At 34.4% G+C, this 14,999-nt stretch overlaps 1 protein-coding gene across 6 annotated transcripts in view; it reads left to right on the top strand.

The window, feature by feature from the left end:
• trio (trio Rho guanine nucleotide exchange factor) overlaps window positions 1–14,999 on the top strand; it is a 668,772-nt gene that overhangs the window by 101,598 nt on the left and 552,175 nt on the right. For all 6 annotated transcript variants that reach the window (XM_072529242.1, XM_072529243.1, XM_072529237.1 and 3 more), the window contains 2 exons: window positions 8,425–8,619; window positions 11,670–11,792. In XM_072529242.1, coding sequence (XP_072385343.1) covers window positions 8,425–8,619; window positions 11,670–11,792 — 318 coding nt within the window. The remainder of the gene's footprint in view (window positions 1–8,424; window positions 8,620–11,669; window positions 11,793–14,999) is intronic.

The raw sequence follows: 14,999 nt of genomic DNA on the forward strand, positions 1-14,999 counted from the left end.
TTCTATTAATATTTAGATAATCTAGAATAGCTAACAAAAAGTTGTGTTATACTTAGACGTTTTTCTTTTCTACCTTTAAACATAATACACTTAATATTTTTTTAGTTATAAAGAAGAGATTATTGTGCCTCAGAATCTCTTCCTATTTGAGTTTTTGATAGGTATGTCTTATTAGTTAGATTTGGTGTCATTTACAATAAATGTGTAATGTCCAAGTCTCTTATAATAAATGAACAACGGACAATCTAAAAATTTAGTAATGAAGTATGTTACTGAAGTTTCAAGTTTTTTAATCAACATACAATTTTTTTTCAACAGTTTTACAACCTGGTTTTCGGCGATTGACGTATATACAATTCTTTCTTCTACGTGAGACATACCCTTCTCTAGATTAATTTCTTCATTTTGTATATACAGTGACGAGCAAATTTCTTCATTTTGTATATACAGTGAGGAGCAGGGTGATTTTTTGGCATACACATCATACTAGTGACGTTTGCATTTGGGCATGATGACGTAATTTATGATAATTTTAAATGATAGTAGGAGTGATTTTCTAGCTGTGAAAGGCTATTCGATTCTCTATTCAATGATAAACATTAACATAATTCTCGGGTCTGCTGAATAAAGCACATAGTCAAAATAGGGCACTTTTCAGGATACACAAAAAAGTAATTTGTGATTTTTTGGCAATTAGATAACAGATACTTTTTTTATGTTGTTAGATACCTTCTTGGCTTCAAACTATTACTACAATAAAACATAATACAAAACAGTTAAGAAGTTTTTTATTTGTTTTATGTTCATTGGTTCAAAATAAAATATGTGTTTTAGTTTACTACAGAATTATACATAATTTATTAACATAGTTACTTTAAAATTCGGGTTCTTGGTGATTTTCCACAATATCTGGATCTGTGTTACGCAAATTTTCTGTTGACGGTAAATTGTTGAAAAATATCTGGTATCAAGGGCAGCAGTGACAACAAGTCGTTTCGTTTCTCGTTACAAATTGGCCATGGCTGATTAGAAATAACAGATATTGTATAAGAGATCGCAGCAGATCCCCTGCGTTTCAGATTTAAGAATTTAAACGGCACATCTCTATGTAAGCAATCTTTTAATAACAGAACACCAAAATCTTTTTCGTACCTTAACCACTTTGTCTGTAGCTACTTAAAATGTTTATTATTTACATCTTTATGTCTTTGAACTAGCGGGCCATCTGTAATCTTCATTTGAACTACGTCAAATTTGGGACTGTTAGATTTTAGTAGCTGCATCTAGTTATGGGGATGGTAAATCTGTATTTCGTATTTTTCCTTTTTTCTTTTTAATTATGCTATGGGCGGTATCCACTTCTAGGTGACTATGTCCCGGTATCATAAATTTATGATCTCTTGTATCGATATTGGGTGTTTGTAGAGCCCATGTGAACATTGCACTTACGTGGGAGTTTCTATTTTGACCTGCAGACGTGTCAGAGTAGAAGATGACGTGTTTTACGTTTGTCGATAGGGAGGTCTTCAAATGTTTGTATAAACAGGAGGCAATTTGGTTAGCCCCTCGAGCAGCAATAGTTTCGTACCACAAATAGCACGAGGCTTCTACAGTTCTGTTGTCATGTATTGTTAGGTTGTAAGTCCATAATTGTCTTTTATAAAAAGCAACTGAGGAACTTAATGATGGTGTGGGCAGACACTGTTGTAAATCAAATGTGAATGTCTGCACCGTGAAGTCATCTTTACTTAGTGGTGTATCAAACCTTTTCTCCCGATATGCCTGATCTGCTGATATTTTATGTCTGTCATGTTCACCAGCAAATTCGGCTTTAGATTGTTCGTCTTTACAAAGTTGTATGTGCATGTGAAACTTATCACAAGTGAAACGAGTATCAATTCGAGGCCTTTTCAATGATAGTTTCATTTTGTGGAATTCGTCTCCATAGATATTGATAGAAACTGGATTTTGGTGGCATTTTTTGATCATGCATTCTTCGTAATGCTAGGTGGGATGGTAAATATTTCTTCGAAGTAGTGTTTCTTGCGTAATGACTTTCATAGGACGGAAATGATTTTATATGAGTTTTTATCTCTTCTTGTCTTTCATCTGAAATTTTATGTTTGGGTGTAAAATTAATGCCACGCATATCATCAGTCTGTGTACCAGCAACATATGCTCTTTTTTTAAGGCCACTGTCTTTACATTACAGAATTACATTTGTAATAAAAAATGTAATTTTTTATCATTGAACTATTGTCTTATTAATTATAATGTTAATTACTAAAATTATGTAATTTAAGGGTCATTTGACCTCATCATGTGACTAGTTCCAAACACAATATAGACATTTTTCACTGAGGGTGATCTGATAGGATGGAAAACGTTTTAGAAATTAATAAATCCATTTTGGATAACTTTTAATAAATTTTAATAATACAATTTTATACCATTGTATAAACTTTATTGTAAGTTTTTTTTTAATTAAAATGTTTTCCAATCGCCATAGATCCTTCTCTCTTTACTAAGTGATCTAAAATTGCAATTTTCGTTTCCGCATAAAAAGATACCTTACTGTATTCGATAATTTTGCCCCTTACTGTATTTTATATTTTTATGTCTCACGCTAAAAATTAGGCTAAAAACATTTTCTCATGACGAAAATAAATCCATGTTTGGTTTTTAGAGCTAGTGTAAGTAGGTATAGAAATCCGTATTATGTGTTCACTTATACACACGCTTACGGCTAAACTTGCAGTTTGTTTTAGTAGCGGTTGAAGTTTAAATTAAAGTTTACGTTCTCGCTTTAGATATAGAACCAAGTACTAATTAAAGAGTGAATAAATAATTAACTTACAAATTGCTATATGATTTTACACGTTCAATAATCCGACATCCTCCGCCCACTCCTACACGCGTATGTGCTTCGTCGCGTCAAAGAGTCTAACCTCAAAACTTATCAGGTGCACTGCGTACATATCTAATATCTAATTCTACCTGCTGTTTTAAGTGAGAATAGTGTAATTCTGTCAAGTAAACATAAACACAAGAATCTAGCTTTGAAAGATAAAATGGACATTTTAAAGAAGTTAAATAGTGGAGGAAACATATGCAAATTTACAAAAGAATATGAAGTTGCCGTGCTACCATACACTAAGGAAATCTGGACTAAGAAAGCATAAAATATTAAGAACTGGTGAATGTATAAAGATGGAAAACTAGATGTAGTTCGTGCAAGATCGTTCTAAACACATTCCTGTATCTGAAGATATCCTGAAAGCAACAATTCTTTCTTAGGAAATCTATAATGCAGTTGAGAGTGGTCTATTTTGGAGATTTTTGGATTCTGAGCTTAGCTTTTGCAAGGAAATCGTCTGTGTCACTACCTGGTCCTCCCATTTTATTCCAAAATCGATCGAACGTTATCCATTACCATTAGTATTGTCATCTAGGGCCTAGGCTATGTCTCCTTGCCACGAGTTCTACGTACTGTTCTTTGTCTACTTTTGCATTTAAATCGTCTGATATTATTTTGATGTCACCATTAGGAGCTTCTGTGTATAATTGATTTAGGGAGTCGTAGAATTCCTCTTTACCATCCTCTGATGCGTCTTAGGTTGACACGTAAACTGAGAATAGAGTTAAATTGTCCTATTTACCCCTTATATGTTACGGTACAGATTCTTTCCTTAATTCGTTTAAAGTCTCACCTTGGAGCTCTTCTTTTATTACAAAGCCACAGCCTTTTTCATATCGGGTACTTTCATCTGGTATCTTTACTTATAGCGACTACTTCAGTTTCTTTATCTTACGTTCAGAAGAAATCAAGTTCGTTTTCAATCTTATTTTGATTATTTTTATGTTTTTCACGGAAACTTTCGAATGTTTCGTATAATTATATATCATTATCATCAACAACCTGTATGCGTCCACTGCTGGACATAGGTCTCCCTCAGCACTTTTCATCTCTCTGTCGTGTTTGGCTTGCATCCAGTTATTGCTAACACGTTTCATATCGTCAGTCCATCTAGTTGGTGGCCGTCTTTTGCTCCGTATTGCTTCTTGTTTTGGTCTCCACTCTAAAATACGTTTTGTCCATCGGTTGTCTGATAATCTGGCGACGTGTCCTGCCCAATTCCATTTTAGCGACGCGATTTTTTTTATATCTTCTTACAAGTATGTTTTAAAACCGTCTTGAATAGCTTTGGAGAGACGGTGTCTCCTTGTCGTACTCCTCGCTGTATACAGAATTTATTTTTTTTATATCGTCTGTTGTTTTTGTTCTACGACGTATTTCATCGTTTGGGACTCAGTCTCTCAGAGACACCCAACATCTGGCGCTACATAGCCCTCGGAGTCACGCGAATCTTATTCCCTACCTTTTTTGTTAATGTTTCCGCTCCATTAATTATTTGCGTCTTGTTCATATTAATCTTAATTCCGACCTCGAAGGAAGCGTGATATAATTTTTCAAACATTATTATTGCATCATCTTCATACAATTGGCTATAAGGATAAGGACCATGTCATCTGCAAATCTCAAATGACTCAGCTTCTCTCCATTTATGTTGATACCATGCTCGTTTAGAATGCTTTAGTGCCTTCTTACAAGTATGTTTTAAAACCGTTTTGAATAGCTTTGGAGAGACGATGTCTCCTGGTCGTACTCCTCGCTGTATACAGAATTTATTTGTTTCTTGTTCAGGTAGTCTTACGCTAGCAGTGGTATTTTAGTAGATATATTTGATTACTTTACTGAAGCAATATTCTATTTGACATTCTTTTAACATGCTTTAACATTTTCTACTGGCTTATGGTATCGAATGCATTCTCGTAGCCCACAAATATCAGTGCTAATGGTTTGTTGTATTCCGCAGACTTCTCTATCAGGGTCTTTATCACGAGTAAGTGGTCATTAGTGCTGTATCCCGATCTAAATCCAGCTTTTTCTCTAGGTTGATATACATCTAATTTAGCGTCCATTCTTTTTTTGGTAATTTTTGTGAAGTTTATATGTGTGAAAGCAAAATGATAGGACGGTAGTTTTTTAGATCTCTTATGTCTCCTTGCTTATGTAATAAAATAATGACTGCGTTGTTCCATTGAGGAGGAGTTTTTCCTTGATAGATGCGTTCGGTGAAAAGCTTGGCCAAAGCCTGGATAATTTTATTTCCACCTAGTTTGATCGCTTCGATCACTACTCCGTCATCGCCAGGGGATTTGTTATTTTTTATTTCTAAAAGTGCCGTGTTGATTTCGTATGGAGTTATTTCTGGCATTAATTCTGATCCCTGGTTTATGATTTTGAGCAGGAGCTGATCTTGCCTTTCGTCGGTGCCCTCATACATTTAATAATTATATATATTTAACCTTTTTTCTAAATTAATTGCGTATTATCGATTTCAAAGGTGCCGTTTGGGTGATAGTTCTTTCCACGGAACTGAAAGAACTTTTGTTATATATAATATATATCCTACATCGTTGTTTTAATTTCTAGACTTCTAAGAAGGTCTATTAGCTATTTTGGAGCTACGGTTGTTACGTGATAGGTTCTTAAAAACATATTCTAGATATGTATGGCGTTAGTGAACAATTACTCTGCGTTTTCACAAAATTTGCGTGTTGCTAGTTGTTATGTCCACTTTGCCCATTTTGCAGGAATGACATATCTGAGGTGTCCAATGCGATTAGCTCAGTTGCTTTAGTTAGATGCGCCTGGAATGAAGTTGGTTTGAACATACATTTTGGAAAGACACAATACATGACAAAGTTGGTACCAAATGAAAATCCAAAAATCGACTGTATTGTGTTTTCGTGCCCATTGTATCCTCATACATCCATGTTTAAAGTGATTATAAAAAGGTTAAATTCGGTGAAGTGTTGACTAGTTAAATAAGACGAATTATTGGGCCTATGGCACTTCATGAAAGCTGTTAAGTGTTACACTAACTTTATTTAAGTAAATAAAAAACTGTTTATTTGGTTTTGGAAAACACAGCTACAATGTGCAAAAGTATAACACAATTTTATAGCTAAGCACGGTAATCTTCCCTGAACTTTTTTGCATGTTATATAAAGAGTAGAAATATTGTAAAGCAAGTTTATTTAAATAAGTCGGGTTAGCTCATATTATTCCACATCTTATATTCATATCTCTCTTCATATACCATTATTGTTAGTTTGTTTTATTTGTTAGTTTCCCTGCTATCTGCAGAAGAGGTTACTGTAAAACACTTACCTATGATCTTTTATAAATCTTTTATATACCTACGTACAAGTTTTATGCTCCTTTGAATCCCATTTCGAGATTTTTTTTAAAATGACAATCATTTCGCATTATTTTTCTACATTCTTTAAAAAAGGAAAATAAATTTGCACTTTTTTTCTTCATATTTTCGTATTTTTTTACATTCTCTCGTTGATCCTGCCTCCACCTGTTTTCTTTCATCTATTGTCTCTATTGGTCTGCCTCTTCCAGAAAATACCTCAATCTTCCAGAAAAAACTTTTCTAATCCGATTTATAAACAGTATAAAGATTTATAGACAAGGCATGCATGACTTCTTCTTTCTGTTTGTACTTAGGTCATACTATAATATATTTCCCCTGTTGAGGCTCATCAGATGCTATGTGACTGCATCAGATATTTACAAAATATTTCAGTCTTATTTTCTTCTTCAGTCAGCGTCCCGATTCTGCACCGCTTACTTTGTGAAACCGCATCCTCTTCTTGGTATTATGTGTTTCTGGACTCCTGTAGGTACTATTTTTAGTACCGTGCCTGCTTCCCTGCTTAGCTGTCTTCAGCAACCACCTGACTACATCCTGATTAGATGTTCAATCAGTCTATGAATGTCTCGATGTATCCTCTGTACTCAGTTTTTGGCGAGGACATCTCTGATTTTCAGGAGTCTTGTTGTGGCCTGGTGGACGAAGTATCTTATCCAGTTTTCGGCTACCTACCTCAGTGGTGTGCACTGGAGCCTTTCTTGGATGGTTGCATTTGAAATTTGGTCTTCGCATGTCGATCCCTCTATTAGTCTGTTGCACGCCGTTTCTGTTTTTTCTAGATTCTTCCAAATGGACTTTGCCGTTGAACTCCATACTAAGAGTGCATACAACATCACAGCCCTAATATAAGCCTGGTATAATTGAATATTATTGCCCTATCATAGAGGGTTGGTCCTGAAAATGAAAGGTTGGATTAGTCTCTTTGTCATTGATGGTTTTTTCTTGAATTCTTGCATGTTCCTGCGTGAAAAATCTTCTGTCGAGGTGGACTCCAAGGTACTTGACGACTTCAAGTCTATAAGTTACAAGAGATACAAGTTATAAGATACAAGTTCGTGCTAGTAAGTCTAAAACTTACGCAAATTTCACACTACGAAGTGGTCTCGAGTATGTAGGTGCAATCTATATTAGACGACAGATAATAGAAACCATTACGTATCTCTAAATTGAGTACCGGCTGGGCTGGTAAAATTTGAAACAGTTCTATTTTCCACAAAAAAATTTCTGTAATTATATCTTCATTAAGTGCCGTGTCCAAAGAAGGTTGCTTATCATCCTGGCTATTTTTATTTTATCCACTGATTCTTTAAATAGTTCAAATGACTACAAGCTGTTTATATTTTCTTGTTGAAATGCTCAACTTCCCATTCATTGTACCAATTTTGAGAATAGATAGCATCTTTAATGTTCTTACTCCTAATTTCTTTAAAAGATCCCGGCTGCAGATAAACTTTTTTAGTTTATTTAAAACATTTCTAGCTGTTTCGATTCCTGTTGTTATCACTCTTATTTGATGATTGTTGTGTGATCCAAGTTCTCAAATATTTATATATTCTACTTTTTCCAAATGCATTCGTTTGAGTGATAAATATACTAGTACTGATATATTACATACTTGGTATATATTAAGGTTTAATAAAAGTTCATAATTTTCGAGGAAATTGTTTGTATAGTTGATTAATCTGTGTAATTAAGTTCCTGTGATTACAAGCATGACCGTACCATCCCGGAAACTTATATTATTTACCACCATGCCGTTAATTATGACTATATTATGCCGGTGATTTTTGCGAGTTCAAGTCTTTTTCAAAGAATGCTTGGCTATATATGGTAAAAAGGGTTGAGCAACAGAACACATCCCTGTATCACTCCTCTTTTTATCGGTACCTTTTCGCTAAGTTCTTGTATATTTATTTGAGCCTTCTATTTGTAATTATATAAATGTGGTCAAATGTCTGTCCTACCACTATCTGATGAGCTCCAATTGGCCGAAACATGTTATACTGTATCCTTGCTATAATTAAGTATGGTCTACATTTTTATTTTATATTTACTTATTCAAATGTATTTTTGGATATATAGATTGAGTGATTTATACAAAATTGTTTTAATTTGTGATTGATTTCAAAATTAGGGCGAGGGAACAAAATTCGAAAACCGACCGGGTGGTAATCCTGCCGCCGACTACAGTGAAGGAGCTAGTCATGTTTTAGCAGTCATACACCAAATATTGAACCACCATCGAGCACTAGAACAAAAATGGCATGCAAAGAAAATCAAACTACATCAAAGACTGGCGTTGAGATTGTTTCAAGAAGATGTGAAACAGGTAAGTGGTTTGATAAATCTATCTATAATATTTTCGTCACTGGATTTACGACCTGTTATAAAATTAGGTTTATATTTTTCTATTAATAACATTAAATGCCACTAAGAGTAAGGTTTATTCGGACTATGGCACGGGGTAATAGTATCTGTTGCTGTGATAGTGTTTACAGCCAGATAGTTTGTAGTTTGATACAAGTGGAAAATTGGGCACATAATAGACACTGTTAAAGAAAATATCCATATCTTAAAAGTTCTATGTGTATTTGGCCTCATCCGATTATTTTTTTATTTTTTTCTTCTGGTGCACTGTAATACTAGAGGTTTGGGATCAAGACATGAAAATCTTTCCTAGTCTGTGTCGCTCTTAGTATTATGCCCTCCAAGCTATGATATTTCGAAGCCACAACATTGTTCTTCTACCTAATCTTCTTCAGCCTTATGTCTTTCTTTTAATTATTATTCGTCGCAGATTATATTTGTCACTTCTCATTATATGGCCTAGGTTTGAAGTCTTTCTTTTCTAGCCGTCTCATGGTATTTAATTAAAATGCACAGGCGTCAACTCCTGGCAGAAGGACTGACCAAACGTAGCATTTAATAACTCTAATTCAGATGTCGAAGCTTAGTGTATCAAACGACAGAGCTGCATGACAACCTGATTTAAAACTCTGAATGAGTTGCAGTTAAAAAATACTACAAAGTAGCTGGTAGATGGATGCCTGGGAATTCCGGTATTGGGGGAATGAGGGGCCAATGTAGCAGCTAAGAAAGGAACAAAGCAGGTGTGTTTCCCCTTTTATATCCGGATCTGAATCCTTTTATTCATATCCAAAATATAAAACTGATATGCGGAAGTGGACCCTAGATTAACACCTGGCAAAATGGAATGGGAGGACCGATTGTCGTCAGACTAAGAGCGTCGTCGGCTCAGTCTTGTTAGGAAAGCATCTAACTGCTTTGAGAAGAGATCAAATTCGGGAGGTAGTACAGGTCCTCATAGGTCGCGCTAATCTCGAGAGACACCAAAATATCTATGGTCTCAGCCAATCAGCAATGTGGCCCAGGTGTGAGGAGAGGGCAGAGGGAGCCGAACACTTTGTGGGCTACTGACCTGGAAAATTACAGAGGAATTAATTTATTAAACACAACACTAAAATTAACAACCAAAGTGATAACAAATAAACTGAATGAAATTATAACACTAGCAGAAGAACAACAACGTTTTAGGTCGGGAAGATCATGCACCGACGCTTTATTTATAATGAAGCAAGTGCAAGCGAATTCATTAGAATACAACAAACCGGCATATCTATGTTTCGTGGACCTTAAGAAGGCATTTGATCGGGTTAAATTAAAGGACTTTACCCACTTATTGTACGCAAGAGAGATACCTTTAGGAATAACCAAAATGATCGAAAATATCTACCAAAACAACATAATAAAAGTCAAAGTAGAAGAAGAACTAACCGACCCTATTGAAGCTGGCAATGGGATAAGACAGGGAGATTCCCTGAGTCCTCTATTGTTCAACCTGATTAAGGATGCAATAATAAAAAAAGTAAGAATTAAAAAGGATACCAAATGGGAGAAAAACAACTTAAATAATCTGCTATGCAGACGACGCAATACTACTCTCTCAAAGTGAAGATGATTTACAATTTATGCTGCACCAATTCAATATAACCGCCAGAAAATTTAACATCTAAATTTCTCGAAAAAATACAATATACATGATTATAACAGCAAATTTACTAATAGGAAGGAAGGTCAGATAATAGAACAATTGATGGAGATTAAATATCTAGGCATCACATTATCATGGTGGAGAATATCAAGGACTGGGTAAGATCATATAAGCCGAATAACAACAAATAGACTAAAAAAGACGGCAAGAGACAGTTCCCCAATAGGAAGACGATCAGTAGGAAGACCACGAAAACGATGGAACGACAACTTACTGGAGGCACATTGAAAAACAGACAGAATCATATCTACATAAAAAGAAGACGAAAAGAAAAAGTGTCTTTCGGGAGCAGCACAACAGAACGTTTACTGTTAAACCTCAATCCCATTTTGCACAAGGAAAAGCCGTACCTTGTACAGGCATAGAGCCTAAAACGAGGTTTCATAACTCAGTTCAGCAGTGGCCTTCATCAATTTTTCTCTTCCACTTCTGTTCAGCTATTACAATTTTTTTAATAACCTTTTATGTTGTTTTAAACAATATTCGCTTAGCAATTTTTTTTCGCTAGATATTTGCTTGGAAGAGCGAATCATACTAATTTTTGTCAAAGGTTTATGTATCTTGTATTCCTAAATATACTTATTTGGGACATATAGTCTATTAAGGTGAAAATATAATCTTTTTTAGTCAGCAAAGTTGTAATACCAACTTCTTAAAAATCAACTATGATTCATTTTAAATGTTAAAATTATCCCTTAACACATAACAAACATTGGTGTCATCGCTTACTCATACAGTAAAAGAATTGATACGATAAAGATTCTAGAAATTGTTGTTCAAGTAAATACAGCATATTTGTTTTTATTGTGTGCACCAATATAAAAAATATATAATGTACGATAACTTAACGCCATATTTGAGTCTCAGTAATGCATCAATAAAATATTATTGCAATTCATCCGACTTCTTTGACTTTAGTTCTTAATCGTTTATTCTGTAAAATGTCTTATTATTAAATTATTTTCCCGACAATGATCATAGAAAATGTAACTAAAATACAACAACAACAGCAACTGCCGTCTGCAGTTGATCTGTCTATTAAGTGGAAACAATATTAGTTATCTCGCTAAACTTGTAATATTAACAATAAATTTTTTCAGTATCTGTTTATATAGTGGATTCTTCAATTTTTGTAAGGAATTCCTCATTGGTCAGTGTTCAACTCTACTCGTATCAAACTATCTGTGAAAATGTATGAATTTCATTGATACAGAATGAAATCGCACAGCTATAATAGAAAGAAACACGTTTAAACTCTTCAGGAATACATCCTTAAATATAATATAATTTCTTTTATATTGTTACAGGTGTTGGATTGGTTAGCAAACCACGGTGAAGTATTCATCAGAAAGAATACAGGCATCGGCCGAAATCTTCAGAAAGCCAGAGTCTACCAAAAGAGTCACGAACATTTTGAAAACGTCGCACAGGTAAGTTGAACGTTTGTGTTTTCTCAATTAATTTTTTGAAAGTTATTATTATGTAATATTACATTTTGTACAATATATATCGAGGTTGACATGCTTTTGCCGATTTTTAAAAACAGGAGACTCGGTTTTGAGTATATTCCAGGAATTTATTCTTTTAGAGCATTTAGATCATTCCATTTACAATAGATCTGCCAAATAAGTACATATTGGCTCTTGGGACATGCAGGATACTAATTACATACATCAGATACTAAATACAGCGAAGTTTTAAGAGTTCGCAACCCGCAGAAATGCAACAGAACATATTCAGAAAATCGCAAATGAGCCATGCCCTATACAGAGCTAGAATATCATGAAAACGACTGAAATCAAGAAAAATCTTTAGTGAAACAGTACAGGTTTAGCATTTCGAGCATTCTCTATTCCTCAAGTTCGATGGACTGTCTAAATTTTAAACTTTACAGTATGGAAAAACATCCTTAGATTAATCGTTAGGAGTCGCTTCACTAAATTCAAATATAAAACTAAAAAAAAGGCTATGTAAATGTGATAGTTAGGAAATGCAAAATGTGGAACATATTTTCAGATACAAAAACTGCCCCACCGGTATAACCTCGAAAATTTGAGCTCGCAAATAAAAATGTAACCAACGTGTACTGTACTATAAAAATGGTCGAAACCATACTGTTTTGGATGTTTTTGGACTACATTCTATCAATTTAAGTATAATATCTACAAGGTGGGGCAAAAGTAATCATCCTAGTGTCATGTCCATGTCAAATTGGTTTTGACATTTGTGAAGTTAACCAATGCAGAATACAAATCGTCAAGCCATAAATTGGTTTACTCCGCAAGAACGCTGAATAATCATTTCATTTTTTTGCGCAACAATTCGTCAGTGTGAATTTCGTCGCAGATTTCCTGGTCATCCTACACCAACTGGACAAACGCTGCGGCGTTTTGAAAGTCGGTTTGCAGAGACTGGAACAATACAAGATGCTCCCAATGCTGACCGTCCTCTAAGCAGCAGTTCTGCTGAGAATATTGTTGCTGTTGCCCAAGATGTTAAAGATGAGCCTGTAACATCTACAAGACGACGTGCCACGCAATTGGGCATTAACCGGCGGTCCCTACACAGAATTTTGGTCAAAGATTGTGTCAGACAGTGCATCAGCTGTTAGCTGTTTTACCAAACGAAACGTGTTTTACCTACGGTAGAGCCATCCTCTCAAAAATCTCAAAGGAGAGGAGGACGATTTTTCATCGAAAATTATCACGAGCAATTAGGCTCATTTTCATCTTAAACAAAATCTTCTTTATTTTGATAAATGGCGATTGGAGAACATGTGGTTCCAACAGGACGGTGCAACGGCACACAATCGATATTCTGAATTAATGATTTCCGGGTAGCTTAATCTCTCGTTTTGGGGATTTGCACTGGCCGGCCAGATCACCCGATACTTTTTTATTGGGTTTTTTGAAGCCACGGGTTAACGTCAACAAGCCTCAGACTCTTGAATCCCTTAAGGAGAATAGTCGCCAGAAATGCGAGAACCTGTCGGCGGAAGTTCTGGCAAGAGGATGATAAATTAAATAAACTAATTTCATAAGCAGAACCAAAGTTTTTCATTAAAAAAATACAGCTAAAGAACATCGAGTGATAACTTTAGGCCCACCTTGTATAATTTACCGTTCATTGAGATTATCTCTACTCCTTCGAGTATATTTTTCCATTGTATAGTTTCGACAAACTAAAATAACAGTGCCTTGTCTCATGATAATTTTTTGTATATTTAAATTACCTGAGAAGACCCTTGATCGCGTCTGTATGGCCAAATCGTGCGATAATACCCTTTGTTCCTTTTTCGGAACATTTTTGCTTGATTAAAAAATAAAAATAGTAGATTTGAGTTAAATTTGCTGCCTACTCGCTTGTGATTGGTTGAAACACGACCACCTTTACACCAGAAAAATTGAGAACTGAAAAATTCTGTTATTTCATTTCACATATAGATTAAGTACTATTAGAAATTCTTCGGTTATGTTTCGACAGCGATAGTTTTGCATTTTATTTTCATTCAAACATCACGATGTTGTGACTTGACTGAACCCTGTACAGTTTTGATAGCAAAGTTGTACATAATGAATTGGAAGAGATTAAAACATAAAACAAAAAAACTATCATTCTAATAATAAAAAAAAATTATAAAACAATAATATATATATTGGCAATTTTTTGTTTTTTTTTTAATACGCAATAGATCGTACTCAGCAAACTACAACAATTTCTAAATATAACATTTACGTTACAAAAAAAAATCAAAAAGGGTACGGTTTGTATTTTTGTTTTTATTTAATAAGAAACCAGGAAGTATGCATCAATGTCGGAAATTATATTTAATTTATTAACTCTGACGTCTGTCAATCGTCCTCAATTTTGTTTATCGCTTTTTGATCTCAATTTTACTCACGAGATTTTTTAATCCTAACAATGGTGCACATATTTATGTAAATTTTTTCGCATTATAATCCTATTATGGTCAGAGACTTTGATGAAGCTGGGACAAGTTGAAAATATTTTTTGCCCTTACCACATAAGTTCAAATATTTCGAGAATTGACCCTCAGACTTGATCCTAAACAAAACCTGCTCGGTCACGGTCTTGGAATCCCGACATCCTCGAGAGTAATCATAATAAGAACTGGTGGTGGACAACTGCACGCGATGATATTTTTAATCGTGGATATAATAATAAAATCGCATATTTTACTACCGTAGTTCATTGAACGCGAGCATCGAGCATGTACAATTTATTGTTGATATTTTGTAGGTACAGTGAAGTACTTGGTGGATATTATAACAAAATTGTAAATAATGGTAGAACTATTATGTGGTAACTATTTAGCGGATAAAGCTACTGTATAAAATAAACTGTTTTTTGAAATTTTTGTGTGGAAGAAAAAGTAAAAGTAACTTGTACGTAAGTAAGGTTGTACTTGTACTGTATTAACAATTTAATAGGGTTCTAATATACATAATCGTTCAAAATTATAACGCTGTTGACATTCTCGCGAAACAAATTTAATTTGACGCGCATTGTGGCATTCTGCATAACTCACGAAAGAAAATATTTAGAAAATATTTAAAGCTGCATTATATAATTAGAGAAAATTATAAGAAATTTTGAAAATATAAAATTTTATGAAA

This window comes from Diabrotica undecimpunctata, chromosome 4 (assembly GCF_040954645.1).
Source record: "Diabrotica undecimpunctata isolate CICGRU chromosome 4, icDiaUnde3, whole genome shotgun sequence".
In the NCBI taxonomy this organism is placed as follows: Eukaryota; Metazoa; Arthropoda; class Insecta; order Coleoptera; family Chrysomelidae; genus Diabrotica; species Diabrotica undecimpunctata.